Raw genomic sequence first — 15463 nt, 5'->3', positions numbered from 1 at the left:
AGAACGAACTTCGTCGTAAAAAGTTTGGCCAGCCTTTTCTGTCCTTGACTAGGAAATATTCAATTCAATTACCCAAGTACCTGACTTCAACACGGAGTGTCGCTGTTACAAGCCGATTGAAATTAACCTCTACATCTTGAATCCTCTACGGAATTTGCTGGATTGGATTTTGATATGAGATAGAGATTATTTTAAATGAAAATTGAAAAAAATATTGTTAGATATTAATTTTTAATATAATTATTATTTTGGTATTTGAAAATTTTTAATTATTTATAATATTTTGTATGAGAATTTGAGAAAATTATAATAATGAGATGAGATGAGATGAAATATTTTCTGAATTTAAACGGGTTTTATATTTTTCAAAATTTCTACCTGACAATGACCAAAAGTCCATTCTAAGTGCATACTTTCTTTTCACCATAGAAAATCTCTTGTATAAAAACGAGATATAAATTTACTTATCTTTGTTTTTACAGATGAGATGAATTGAAAAAGTTAAATAAAATGTTATTAAAATATATTTTTTAATATTATTTTTATTTTAAAATATAAAAAAGTTGAATTGTTTATTTTATTTTGTATAAGAATTTGAAAAAGATGTAATAATGACATGAGATGAAATGAGAATAGTTGTGAAAATAAATTTTGAGGAACTCTAGATACAGGTAATAATATGGTGTGATGTTTTGTTTAAAAAATTGATCTTTTTTTATGTAAATTTTAATTTTTTTAAAAGAAGTACTTTTACTTGCAAGCAAGTCGAGTAGAAGACTCCCCCTTTAATCTTTATATATTACCATATATTGCATGGTAGGATCTGAGGCGTATCAAAATTTAAAAAATTTCTAACGTATTGTTAAATGATGTGAAGATAGATTTCTCTTGCAATTGAAATAGAAATTATCTTATAATTAGAAGCATAAACTCCAGAAAATACAAATGATACTTGGCAACATAAGATCTCTTAAGATCACGGGGCTCTCAATTTATCCATTCTTTGTTTGGGGATGTGGGAAACTTGCTGTCAAGTTTAAAGCCTTATTATCCATTACTCCATATGTTTGATGTTTGAGGGAGTGATAAAAAAGACAGACAAATGCAAAAGAAGTAAGGTTTCGTTTAGTTATGCAGTTCAGATGAGATAAGATATTTTATTAAAAATTGAATAAAATATTGATAGAATATAATTTTTTAATAAAAATAAATATTGTTAGAATATAATAATTTTTTAATATTATTTTTAATTTAAAATTTAAAAAAAATTAAAATATTTATTATATTTTATGTGATAATTTAAAAAAATTATAATAATATAATAAAATAAGATAATTTTATATATCCAAATCAGACCTAAATAGCTGGGGTACTAAAATTGACTTGCATCTAATTTGTTTGCAGTACTGTGAGAGACAAAAACTAGCTTTGCTTAGGCCATTAATGAAAAGCATTGGAGTCGATCGAGTGGGTCAGCATGACCCATGCACCTCCTACTTGTGGCATCACCCCTACTGATATTTCTTCTGAACTCTGGAGAAGAGAATCTTCTCAATTTTAATAAAGGATGATCATTGATTTCCCCAATAACCTGATTTTTAAGCACATATGCAGTTGATCCTAACCAACATCTTTTTGTTCCATAAAGTGCAGCGCCGGCTCAATGGTTCCGGAGTTGGGTGCGTTTAGTTATCAAACTTATTTTAATTCATCTCAATTTATTATTGTAATTTTTTTAAATTTTAATACAAAATATAATAAATAATTTAACTTTTTCAAATTTTAAAATAATAATAATAATATTAAAAAATAATATTCTAACAATATTTTATCATCACAATTCAACTCAACTCATTTTAACATCCAAACACATCCTAAGATTAAAATTTTGAGTGAAGTTGGGTTTGTTTTTTTTTTTTTTTTTAAGGTAAAATTAAATAAAATTATTTTTATTTTTATACTGTATTTTTATTTAAAAATAATTCCTATCCTTTTGTAAAGTAAAATTATTGATTAAGATTTTATACCACATTTTCAACTAATAACTGACTTAATCTTTATTAGGAAATTTTTGATTTAGAGAGAATTTTTGCATGAACATTGCAATTTGCATCGAGACTCCATTTTTATATGAGAAATTTCATGGATGGAGTTTAGAGTCTGGCAGAGGGAGGGTGCCATGAAACAGATGAACACCTTGGCAAGAAAATGGTTTCTTCTATTGGATTAAAAAATGAATTAAGACAGTGATACAACATGAATCGGTATCTTTTCTTGTTCTGGCTTAAGAAACACCTTCTGAATTTATCATCTGGTATTTATTATGTTTTACCATTCTTTACAAGTGATAAATAACAAAAAGAAAAAGCAAAAAATAAGTGAAAAATGAGGTCTGTACTAGAGAATGGGCCTTTTCAGATCTACGAAGGCTTAGGCTTCACCTGTCGTTTGGGCCAGATGTAAGTTAGGCTTAAAAACCAATTCCAAGTTGAAGGGTGGGCTATGTCGCGCAGATAATAGACATTAACGACACATTTACTCGGAAAAAAAAAAAAAAAAAAAAAAAGGTGCATTTGGGAAGCTAAGATGGAAAAAAAAAAAACGTGATGGAGAGGATATTTGGGTCCTCTAGCTGCCGGGCTCATGACTGATAAGTAGGTCTAACTTACTATTTTGACCTATAAGGCTCGCAGCCCAAGAGTCCATGGAAGCATGATATCAACATGAGAGCAACATTATTTGCAAAGAAATAACGCTTCAAGATGAAGGCAGTTATCCTGATATGGATAAACCCTATAAATCAGAATAGTTATTCCCTCCTCATTTGTTAAGGGATAATTAAAGATAAATGTAAGGAACATATAGTTATCGACTCCCTAGACACGTCCCTGCATCTCTATAAATGGTACATGAAGTGCCGTCGGATTGTTCATTGCAGGTCATTCAAGTGGCTGATCGTGTGAAACACATCTTTTACAAGTACTATATATTCCTTTGGTGGAATCACTGATAATTAATCATTAAATTATATAAGAAAGAAAGTTGAAAATGGAACGAGACACTTTTTTCTCATTCTCTCCAAGTGATTAATTGGGCCTCCACAGCCACCCATTGTACGATGCCATTTGGGCTGCCCAAGGGTGGTGGTGGCCAAGCAATGTGGGCCACTCGTAGTTGTAAGTAGAGATGAGATTCAGCCGGTCTGGATTAGAGAAACTGACCAGATCTGACAAAATGAAAATTAAAAAAATAAATAAATATATTTTATTATTTATATATATTATTTATATAATTAATTGTATATAATTAACTATTAATATATCACAATATTACATAGTTATATTTTTTAATGTATAACTATAATATATAGTACTAGTATATATTAATATATTAATATATTAACATATTATAAGAGTTATAGAATAAATTATAGTATACGTATAAATTTATAATAGTATTAGTATAGTTAACTTAAGCCGGCCCAATCCTACCTTCCTTTCCCGGCTGCCAAGGGTGGCTGGCTGCACCTCCTTTTGTTAAGTTTTGTTTTTTTTTTTTTTTTTTTAATGTTGTATTTATATGAAATAAGAAAGTTTTGTTATTATTATTTAGTTTGGTTTTTGAGTTAATTGAAGATTTATTAGAAGGAAAATGTTTCTATACCCTTAATTTATACCATTCACTTTGTCTCTTTGATGTGATACTATAATACTTCTTGATTTTCTCTACCTTTTTATGTTTGTGTTTTTACTTTTTTTAACAAGCCACGTGGCACTACATTGTATAAATTAAAGAGCATAATAGCATTGTCCTCTTTAGATTTGTGATTTTTTTTTTGCAAGTTCTAGACTTTTCTACGATTTTATATTCTTTTCATTAATATATGCGGCCGCATCCATGTAACGTGTCAAATATTCATTTTTAGATGATTTTTTCCCCTCACACAAGTGTTTAATTTCTAAGTGTGCTAGCGCCACATTAATGCCCTTTATCATAAAAAAAATCACAATGATTCATTAAGATACAAATGAATCCATATTTTTATTGTCACGAGAGTGAGTTCAATATTTCAATCCCTCTCGACCACCACGGCCTCCAGTTTTCTGAAAAAATAAAAAAAAGATTGCAGAGATAGCATCGCCAACCACCAGTCTGGTCAGGCTGCATGGTTTGTCTAATGTGCACGTGACTGCTTTCATGATCATGCAATCGTGTGGTGTCAAAGCTCCTACTGCTCCCTATGGCTCTGAGCGAAAACTTGGATTCTTCTCCCTTCAACCAACCTAGACAGAGTCGAGAATATATCGGCCATGTATTAAACTAATTCATTCAGATCAGCTAGGGCTACGGCATTTATACAAACAGCACCATATAATATTTTGTGCAGAAAGCAATATATATATATATATATATATATATATATATATATAAATAAAAGGGTTGAGTTGGGAAGAACATGCAAAGTATATGTGAACTCTAGCTTTGTGTCTCCTGGAGACTCGAAGCCTCTCATGTTTGTGGCAGGAAACTGTCACTTAACTTCGTATTTTAGCTTAATGTTTGCTTTCCCTGGAAGGATGGCACAGGCATTCACTTGGACCCCACGCGTTTAGCACGATCATTATTGTTTGCATGCATGGAAGGCAACGACGGGCAAACAAATGGCGTGCTCGTTGTCAGTGGAGGTGTAGCGTTTTTGTTTTTTTATCTGATCTTTCTTTTGAGTGTCAAATTATTGTCCAAGTGTACATGATATGATTTCCAGAGCATTTGCAGATCTGAATGTTGTTGTCTATAGCATGACCGACCGTGGTAATTATTATAGTCCTCCACCTGAACTGCTGAACTCAACCGGCCTAGCTATTTCTCTTGTATTTGTTTGATCTGATCAGTTCTAACCATGCATTGTTGTAAAGCAGCTTTCTCAGAGATTGCTGGGCAAGAAAACATGTAAACTTTGTTTTAATCCCTTTCAGATTTATCATAAAGTTACTGGGTTTAATTAAAGTAGTATTCAATGACAAACTTATACTGAGATGTGATCAATGATGGGTCTTAGGATTAAGAATAATGATTTAACTGTCTGACAGTTATTGCTTATTATAAGGGACAGCACCATGTCACGACTTCAAATCAGGAAGACGACACAACACAGGCTAGAAAAAAAGAAAAAGCTAAGCTAGCCTCAGATTCGTGCCAATAAGTGGACTAGCTAACATGATATATAGATATCATATTTAAAGACGTGACGGAATGTTATGATCCTAATGATTAGACCGTTAACAACAGGCAAGCTATATATTTTAACCCAAGTGTTAATTAAGTTCCATTACTATCAAGTATTAGTTAGGGAACATGCAATGAGGGGTAAATTATTTTTATTTCAACCAGGAATTAGATCATGTTTAATTACATGATATTAAAATTAACCGGGTTTGGTTTTTCTTGGACTGATATATCTAGGTACAGTGTACATACTAGACCAATCGTCTGTTCTCGATCCCGGCCCCCCTTCATGTTTTGGTTGGATCATCGGTCTATTTGTCTTAGATAAGTACTTTTCATGAGTTAATTTGATCTATTGGACCTAAGCATGAGAAAAGGTGTTAAAGATCAGTGGACGTCGTCGATCGGTGGACAAGATCACGTACTAATTGTTGGCATACTCGGACATGCATCAATATATTCAAAACTTCATGATCGAGACTTTTCTTATTACATACTGATCTAAACTAGGGGTGTTAAATCGTGTTAACGGGTCGTGTTTGTGTCGTGTCAAGCGTGCATATTATACTATATAGGTCAACCCTAACCCGACCCGTTAAGCTTATCGTGTCAAAATCTCAAACCCTAACACGATCCATTAACATAACGGGTTGTGTCGTGTCAACCCGTTTTGACGCGTTTATGTAAATGGATTGAACAGACCCAAAATTAACCCGTTTGATCTAGTTAAGTTTAGCATATTTTTATATAAATGTTAAAATCACAATATCTATAAAAAATATAAAACTAACTGCAAGTTCAAAATTACAATCTAAACAATAAAAATATCGAAATTAAAATTCCAACAATTTTATTTTTTAGGTATAAGGGTATAATTGTAATTTTAACTTTCTTAACGGGTCATAACGGGTCAAAATGGGTTGACCCGTTATCAACCCGTTAAGCAATCGTGTCTTAATAGGTCAACCCGTTTTGACCCGAACCCGTTAAGGCTAAATCCTAACCCGCTTTTATCGTGTCGTGTTCGTGTTGAGTTAACGGGTCGTGTCACATATTACCACTCCTAATCTAAACTATAAAGCATGATCAATAGCTAGCTGTCAGGTTATTGATCAGAATATATACATGGTATGATTATGCATATAGATCTCAATGGTATGCACGCGTCCCAATCAACCTCCAGCTATTTTGCTAAACCTTATCATGATATATCCAGAAGATCAGTATGCTAGCTATATATATATATATATATATATATGATCTACAAATTAATCAATCACGTTGATGGAACGTACTTCTCGAACATGCATTGGGAGCATTCCAATCTTATCATGCATCGATGGTACAATTATTAGTAATTCCGTCCTTTCTTTTAAGCATTTTGGCATGCAGCATGCATCCCGTAACCATGGAACAGTAATTAGAAAGAAGCTGGAAGAGAAAGCTGGTTTAAATATTCCAGATTCAATAACCATGCATATTATATCTTCTAATTCGATCCGACCATTGTTATTCATTGATCCTGATCATGATCAGTGAACCTTTTGTGTACTAAAACCGTAATAAATGAATTAATATCAATATCAAACGAAATTAACCCTAATTAAGTGATGATCACCAGCTGATCATCATCATGTGACCAGTCTTCATGAGCTTGATTAATTTCTTCTCATTTTCTGTCAAAATTCTCTTGGAAACTACAAATTAATTATTAAGATCAAGCATTTAGATATCCAATTGAAGATTGCTTAATACCTGATCTCATCCCAGCCACTGGGGTTTTCTTATTAATTCTCAGGCCATATCTATGTCTAAGAAACATGGGGCATGCATGAATCCATAATATTCCAAAGATCACCTAATTAAAATATAGAGCTAGTGGAACTTTAAGGAGCTAGGATCAGGTTCACATGAGCCTTTAATTATTAGTTGTTACCCTAGGTTTGTGAATGCATGTGTGTACTCTGTTTGTTTGAACTTGTGGTAGGACCAGGTTCACGTCCATTTTTCTCCCGAGTTGTGTCTAAAATGGAGTTTTTTGTCGCAATCATGCTACTTGAAGTCTTGATCGGTGGTATATTCTAAGTGATTTCTAGAATTGCATGGGAGTTCGAGTACGTTTCTCCTTCTCATCAAGGATGGCTCTGTCTCCTTTGTCTCTAAGTCCTGAACCCTTTTCTCTTTTAACCTTCACCCTTTTATTAATAAATATGCTCGTGGGGGCAATGCATATTGTAATAGGATTTTCCCCCCTATCGGCTCTTAAAGCAAGCTCACAAAGGACTATTGGGGATCAAATAAGTCAGAAAATCCGGCCAAGCCCAATCAAGGCCAACAACCCTCCTCCAAAGGAGTCAGTGAGCCTCTGCAAAGTACTCGGATGTCAGTGAGCCTCTGCAAAGTACTCGGATCACGAGCAAAATTCATCTCTGAAGCAATCCACGCACAGAGAAAGCGGAAGGTAGGGGCAGATGAGACTCGCCGCCCTGACACCTTCCTGATGACACCTTGCCCTCTGAGCCTGCACAGGCAGGTAGGTAAAAAATATAGAGAATCCTCGATTTCCTGATAGCGGACATGGAGAGGTTTAGCAAAGAACGCTTGCAGGAGACGCCTGCAAGATAAAGTGAGTCAGGAAGCCACACTGCATTAATAGCACCACTACCTGGACTCCATGCCACAGTAACGACGCCGCCCCAAAAGTCACATTGCATTAAAAGATTTTGACAAATGAACAGTGGAAAGGACATAGGTTCCTCAAAGTCAAGGATGGGTTGACCCCACCCGGAACCTAGTATTAAAGTCGATCTCCTGTTACGAAGAACTTTTTCTTATCCTTCTAAGCTTATGTACAAACTACTAAGGAGATATACTGACTTTGGCATCGGAGACTCCCCGACCACCACCAAGACCCCTCATTCTTCGTATTTGCTTAAGTGTGCAGGTCAAAACCCGAAAACCTAAGTTGCTAGAATCCGACCTAAAGGCGTGCGAAACACGACGTTAACACATACTATTTTCAAAGTGAAAAGTCCTGTTCCAAATGGGCTTTTTCGGAGAGAAAACAACACCTGCTCTAATGATAACGATGGCTGCTGGAAATATTGAACATAAAATGCTAACAAAAGACGATCACACACCTAGTAACTTAGACATGAGTCCACATCACCAAAGTAGTACCCAAGAAGTAGTACTTGTGTCATACGTCTTTCTATTTTGTTATCGGCAGTGCTAGCTAGATACAATTTCAAGATCAACATGTACAAATTTTATTCAATATTATTCTTTTCAGAAGGATTAATAAATATTATATTATGAAAACAATGACATTTAATAATCAGCTTAATTCATGTAGATCTTTTATATAATTCTTATAATGTTGACATGTACATGTTTTTTTTTTTTGATTCGATACGACATGTTAAATGAAGCATAAATTGATCTCATGATGAGACAATCTGATTACAGCAACTCAAATCTATAGTATTTAAAAAATATTAATAGATTAAATCTAAGATATATATGATGATTTCCAAGTTCGAGTGTCATGAATTTCTAAGCGTTTTGATTTTCTTTTCCATGACTTGAAGTGTCGTTTCAGTATATATCATAACGATTTATATATCATCATGTGATCTGTTACATCAGCAATTCTCTTTCTTATAAATGAAGGGAATTAAGACTAAGAAAAATGCTACTTGCAAGCGCATGATGTAAACGGCTTGCAATCGGCGTAGCCATGCTAGTGTTTTTATTTTTCCTTCTCTCTTAATTTCCTTCTATCTCTCTTAAGAAAGTGAAGGCGAACTCAAGGTCTCACTCCTTAGTCTCCTCTAACCTCTCCCCCCGCCCCCTCCTCTCCGTCTCAATCGAAATGGCTGCTACAGTTACGTTAGTCTTCAAGGCCTTGTCAATGGCCGACTCATCTTGCGTAACCACCATTCCCTCACTCTTTACCACCACCACAAAAAACCCATATCGGATTCTCTCTATACCCTCCAAACCTATCAAGCTCAACCTCTCGTGCTCTCACTCTTCACTCTTTTCCCCACGTCTCTCCCTAAAAAACAATACCCAATCTTCCTCCATAGCTACCTTCAGCCCAGACCTCAAATAAGACCCAATCTTCCTCCATCTTCCTCCATAGCTACTTTTGTAGCCCAGACCTCAAACAAGACCCAATCTGCCTCCTTAGCAGTCTGGGCTCAACAAGAAGAAGAAAGCAACACCATCACCATTGACACCGAGGACCGTGTTTCGGGTTGGGAAGCTGAGAGAGAGGATTCGGTCATGGAGGGCGTTGAAGCTGAGGCAGAGAGTAGTGATGATGGGGTTTTTAAGGAGATAGAAGAACATGAAGACCGGTTTGTAGAATCTCCAGAAGAAGTAAAACTTTTTGTTGGAAATTTGCCTTATGACGTTGATAGTCAGAAATTGGTTATGCTTTTCGAGCAGGCCGGGACGGTGGAGATTGCCAAAGTTATTTACGATAGGGAGACTGATTAGAGTTGTGGGTTTGGGTTTATGACGTTGAGCACTGTTGAAGAAGCTGAAAAGAGAGAGGTCTTATTTTTCTTTTTTTACTTTTTTATTTTTTATTCCACGTCACATCCCGATTACCTGCCGCTTGTATCTAGCATAATTGTTCTTATAAATGAAGGGAATTAAGACTGAGGGTAGGATATATACCTACTACCTAGCTAGAATATTGACAAATTTTCATAAATTAAAGAATTAATTCGAAATAATGAATAGCTCAAAGATGAAGCTAAAACTTAGACACGTAAGAATAATGCTGAGTAGAAGCCTGATATCAATTCTAGAGAGTTGATCAGGATCAAAAATTAAGCACCCATTTGCTAGCTTATGCAAGATGATCAAGATCAAGATGGTAATTGCAAACAGAAACACATACAAATTGATCAACACATATGTAATAAACTTTCACAAATATTTAGACCTTCGCCAAAGCTGTGCTTAATCAAATGAGTTGGGGCTACTCTGCCACCCAGAGTAGCCCACTCAAGTTGACCGCTTGTTACTTTTTAATTTTTTTTTCACATTTTTTAATCTATTTAAATATTTTAAAGAACTAAAAAAATACCTCAATATACTTAAAATTAGGGGTGTAAATTCAAATCGAAAAACCGGTCCGGACCTGAACCGGTCCGCTCCGGAACCAGTTCTTAGAATGTGAAAACTGGCCGGTTCCGGTTTTAGGATTTTTCGGACCGGATCGGTTGATAAAAAATATATATAAAAAATAATATTTATATTATTGTATATATAATTTTTATACAAAATATTATATATATATATATTAAAATATATAAGTTTTATATATTATGTATAATTATAAATTTTTATGTGAAATTTATATATATAATTATATATATTCATATATGAAATAATTTCTTATTATAATTTATAAATTATTACATAAAATGTTAATATTAAATCACTAAAAATTTATAACTAATACTAATAGTCTAATATAGACTAATGACTATAGTTATACTTATAATTAATACTACAAGTTTTTACTAAAAGTTTATAACTAATACTAATATTAAATATATAGTTTATAACTAATACTAATATGTAACTTATAACTATACCAATAGTCTAATATTAATACTATTATATAGTCTAATATATTAATAAAAGTATAAAACATATTTTTTTAAATCATTTTTTTTATAAACAAATTTTTAATGACAAATTGTGAAACTTACATTTTAAAAAAACTGAAAAACCGGACCGGACCGGATCGGAAACCGGTTAAACCGGAAGTACCGGTTTAGGAGAGTAACTGGTGCGTAATCGGTTTTGAAAAATATAAAATCGGTACATAGCGGTTCGGTCTTAAATTTTATCCAAAATCGGACCGGACCGGATCGGTTACACTCTTACTTAAAATCAATTTCTTAATTATTAAGTAAAAAAAAAAAAAAATTTTATCAAGCGGTCAAATTGAGTTGTATAACTTAAGAGGCAAATCAGTTTTTTACTAATCAAATCGGGTCCTCTCAGTCAAAAGTACATCAGTACTGGACATACTGGAAAGCACGGTACTGCACGCGGCAAGCTTCTAAATCCCAAAGAAGAAAAGATCTGTTTCATTGGCATATTATGTTTGACTTGATATGGGTCCGACTCCGAGAAAATATTCTCTGCACTCCCCACTATTCAATGGTAGAAGACCAAGATGATGATGATCATCATCATTTCCCCATACAAAAGTGCATGTGCACATGAACCACAAACATGTTAAAGAGCAAAAATCCTGGTTACGAACACCAAGGGATCGATCGAGATCCTGACCTAGGCACTTAAAAGACAACTGAATCACGTGCTTGTTGCAACTTGAATTACATATATATATATATATATATATACAAACAGAGAATTTGACGAGTCATGATGAAAAACGAATCATGAAAAGGGAAAAGAAGAAGAAGAAGATCAAGATATAATATTTTATTTACAATCAAACTCGCAAATGAACATATGTGCATTAATGCTTATACAGAATCAGGGGTCGGGAGTCGGGACCCGGCCTATCTCGGCCATTTGGCCCACTTGATTAATTTACTTTTTGTTGAGAAAGCATATATAACCGACATGAATTTGTAACCATCTATGTGTTTCTGTCTAACCATCCCTTTCCAAGACTTGTTTGACGTGATCGTATAATTCATTAACAAGCATACAGCTATCTATCTATCTATATATGTAAAGAAGCTCATGCGCTTCCTGATCATCCTCTCAAAACTTAAGTAATCAAACCTCAAGTTTTCTGAAAAACTATCCGGAAAGATGAAGGTAAGAGTCTACTCTCAGCTTGTATTAATCCTTACGTACGAGAACATGAGGACTGTCTGCTTCAAATTTCAATATACTAACAAGTTGTTGATCTTTAATTTGCATGTTTTCTTTCAGTTACTAGGTTGGATGCATCGTAAGTTCCGCCAAAACAGCGGCGATCCGCTAAAGGATTTTGCCATTGGTAAGATCTCTTCCACTCATTTTTGGCCTTTGGGCTAGCATCTTTGTGTAATTAAATCAGCTAAATGATGGCCAACAAGCTGGTTAATTGTACGTACATTTCAGTAAAGGGTTAAGGTCTTTAGTGTTCCTGCTCATTTAGCTCTTTGTTATACACAGCTAATCACAAAAACTCTAAGAAACCTTACAAGAAAAAATGTTTTAAAATCATGATTTGAACCAAACATACATGTGACACTCCGACAATATGAAACAGTAGTTCTTCTAAATTTTGTGTCAGTCAGTGCCTTCTTATGGTTGTCTTTCAGGGCAGACGTCGCTCGACGATCCTCAATGCCACCAGAAGCCAAACTATGGCACCAAAATCTTTAAACAACCCCCAAAAGATCACTACCTTCGGAGATCTTTCACTGGTCAAGAGGAAGCAAGAGTACTAGAAGAAGAAGAATTAGAATACGAAGAAGAATCATCTGCAGCAATATCTCATGAGCTCTTCCATGGCTTTCTTGCAATTGGTACCCTTGGTACAGACCAAGTCATGAATGAACTGTCCACACCAAAGTTTTCAATCTCTATTGAGAATATAACTGAAAACGAAACAGAAGTGACAGAGAACGATCTGAAGCTCATCAACGATGAGTTGGAAAAGGTGTTGGGAGCTGAAGTTAAGGACGATGGCTGCAATTATTCGTCCGGGAGAAGCAGCCATGTCAGCGCTGGAAGAAGTAGTCATGGTAGCAGCATAACACTTGGTGGTAAGCAAATGGAAGGTCCAGAGGCAAATGGGAATGGAACTTCAGTCTGCCCACTCCAAGGATATCTGTTTGGGTCAGCAATTGAATTGTCAGAAACAGCAGCAGCAGCAACAACGGTAGTGGCAAAGAAGGAACATAGAACATCTCTTGGTGAGCTATTTCAGATGAGTAAAACAGCGGAGGAGAATCCTGGAACAAAGTGCGACAGGGAGGATAGGCGAACAGAAAAGGAAGCAGTTAAATCTGCCATGCACCTGATGAAAAAACTGCTGAAGAAAAAAATGCTTCATGCTTCTTCTCGGAGCTCTACAGCAGCTGCTGGTGGGCCTCTTGATTCTGCTTCAGCAGAGAAAAAAATGCATAAGGTACATTTACTAAGCAATTGAAAAGTATATCAAGAAGAATTTATCCTTATATCGAAGTGAATCATGTTGAAAGATTTCTGGTGCATGCCCATGATGTTTATGCTATTTACTTTTAGTTCATCTTCATGAATTATATGAAAGAGACTGACCCAACGGCCACTACTTTAATCTTGTCTTCTCTATTTTTCTGCTCTCTTTCTTCCTGCTCTTTGTTATTCAACATAACATGTGGCTTGTAGATCCTCCAAATGTTCCACAGGAAAGTTCACCCTGCAAACTCAACAGCAATCCAAAAGCCTACTAAGACCCAAAAGACTGAGACAAAGAAGAAAGTAATCATGTGTAACGGGGACCGCGACAGTACTGGAGATCATCAGGTGCTCCCAGAAGAAGAAATAATGTTGTATCCTAAAACATCCCTTTCAAAGAACAGCATTTTACGGCGCTACAAGAGCCAATCTAACCTGCCGCAGTTCACGGTACTCAACAGCAGCGATTCAAATGGGAACAGGGAGCACTGGATCAAAACGGATGCAGATTGTAAGTATTGAGAAATACTCTATTTTTTTGTTTTTCCTTCATAAAATATTTGTGCTATTATAAATAAATAAATAAATAAATAAACCACCTTATTTATGTTTATACGAGTGTCTGCAATCCTGTATGTCAAACCTTTGCTCTTCAATAACCACTTAAATAATAGCTTCTTAAAATATATATACCACGTACGTAACAATGTGATCGATAACCCATTAATTTTTTCGCAATTTTGAACCACATTGACTAATAAGTAACGAGACACGTCCAATTATTTTTATAATTTTTTATATAATCATGTTTTAAATTAAAAATATTTTATAAAATTATATTACTGAAAAATAAATTATTTTATAAAAATATCCCTCATTTAAAATAAAATTACCTAAAGAGTTGTAAAAAAGAATGTATGATTTTTTTTGCAGTATATGTTAAGTTTTGGTCTGACTCAACGACTGCACTGGAATACAAAATGATTTCAGTATAAAACATCAATTTTATCTCAATATTCAAACGCTACAATTAATACAAACACTTTTTAATTTTTTCATATAATTATTATTTAATTATTACAATTTTTTCAAATTTTTGAACAAAACACAAAAATAATTCAATTTTTTTTTAAATTTTTTAAAAATAATAATAGTAAAAAATTATATTATAATAATATTTTAACTTTATAACATTTTTTTTTTCTATTTTTCTCAAAATTTCATAAAATATCTCAATTCAAATTATTTTATTACTATTTATAAACTATTTTATTACTTTTAACAAATTATCTAATCATCTCATCTTATTATCTAAATCAAGCCAGAGGTCTAGCCAGGAATATGGTTGTTAGATTGCTGATTCAATGTTTTGTTTATTTGGATTGTAGACCTAGTGCTGGAGCTCTAAAAGGCAGAAGTAGCAATTAAGTTGGCACTTGACAGGGACATGATCGTCTAGTGTTGTATGATTCTATATACTTGGTGACCATGGCTGCTAATGGCATATATATATATATATATATATATACAAGTTATTATGTTATACTTAATGAGCTTGAGTTGAACAAATAAATAAGAGGCGCTGTCTCCTCTGATAAAGTACCTGTCTGTGAGTGGTGATTGTTAAATATTGTTAGGTAGATCTGTTTTTTTGCAAGAAATATGTAATTTAGCCATTATATATGGCAATATCTGCCTAATGCAGACTAGCAGCTTATATATTTGATCATTATCTTAAATTATGTCCACCTTGTAGCTCTAATTTGATGCTGGTTAAATTAAATTTTGGGTATTTTAATATATTTATATATATATATATTCATACTACTAATCGATGTAACTATTGATGTCATATTTCGGGAGCCTGAGTGACTTAGTGCTAGCAGTGCTCGGATAATGACTTGCACAGGAAAGAAGGGGGACCTCGGGGTCCGTTGAACCTCCGAAATTTAAGTTAGTCTCGATGAGATGGAGAGAATAATAATGAAGATTTGTGTAGATGATTGTAGAAGTTCACATTTTTGTTGGCCGGGAGTGGTGTCTATTTATACTTACCGACCTGGTTTCTACGATAGTGGAG

General features: G+C 34.0%; 1 protein-coding gene across 1 annotated transcript; it reads left to right on the top strand.

The window, feature by feature from the left end:
- The first annotated feature begins 11931 nt into the window (after positions 1-11931).
- On the top strand, positions 11932-15121 carry LOC121257377 (protein LAZY 1-like). The gene is made up of 5 exons (XM_041158367.1): positions 11932-12051; positions 12169-12235; positions 12543-13354; positions 13594-13894; positions 14772-15121. The coding sequence occupies exons 1-5, from the start codon at positions 12046-12048 to the stop codon at positions 14789-14791; spliced, it is 1206 nt and encodes a 401-aa protein (XP_041014301.1). The 5' UTR covers positions 11932-12045; the 3' UTR covers positions 14792-15121.
- Positions 15122-15463: the final 342 nt, after the last annotated feature.

The sequence above is a fragment of the Juglans microcarpa x Juglans regia genome, chromosome 3S, assembly GCF_004785595.1.
Source record: "Juglans microcarpa x Juglans regia isolate MS1-56 chromosome 3S, Jm3101_v1.0, whole genome shotgun sequence".
NCBI lineage: Eukaryota > Viridiplantae > Streptophyta > Magnoliopsida > Fagales > Juglandaceae > Juglans > Juglans microcarpa x Juglans regia.
This window is presented reverse-complemented; position numbering and strand designations above follow the sequence as displayed.

Coding starts and splice junctions, on each gene's coding strand:
- LOC121257377 (XM_041158367.1), top strand. Junction 12,236..12,542: donor GCTAAAGGATTTTGCCATTG/GTAAGATCTCTT, acceptor GTTGTCTTTCAG/GGCAGACGTCGCTCGACGAT. Junction 13,895..14,771: donor GATCAAAACGGATGCAGATT/GTAAGTATTGAG, acceptor TTTGGATTGTAG/ACCTAGTGCTGGAGCTCTAA.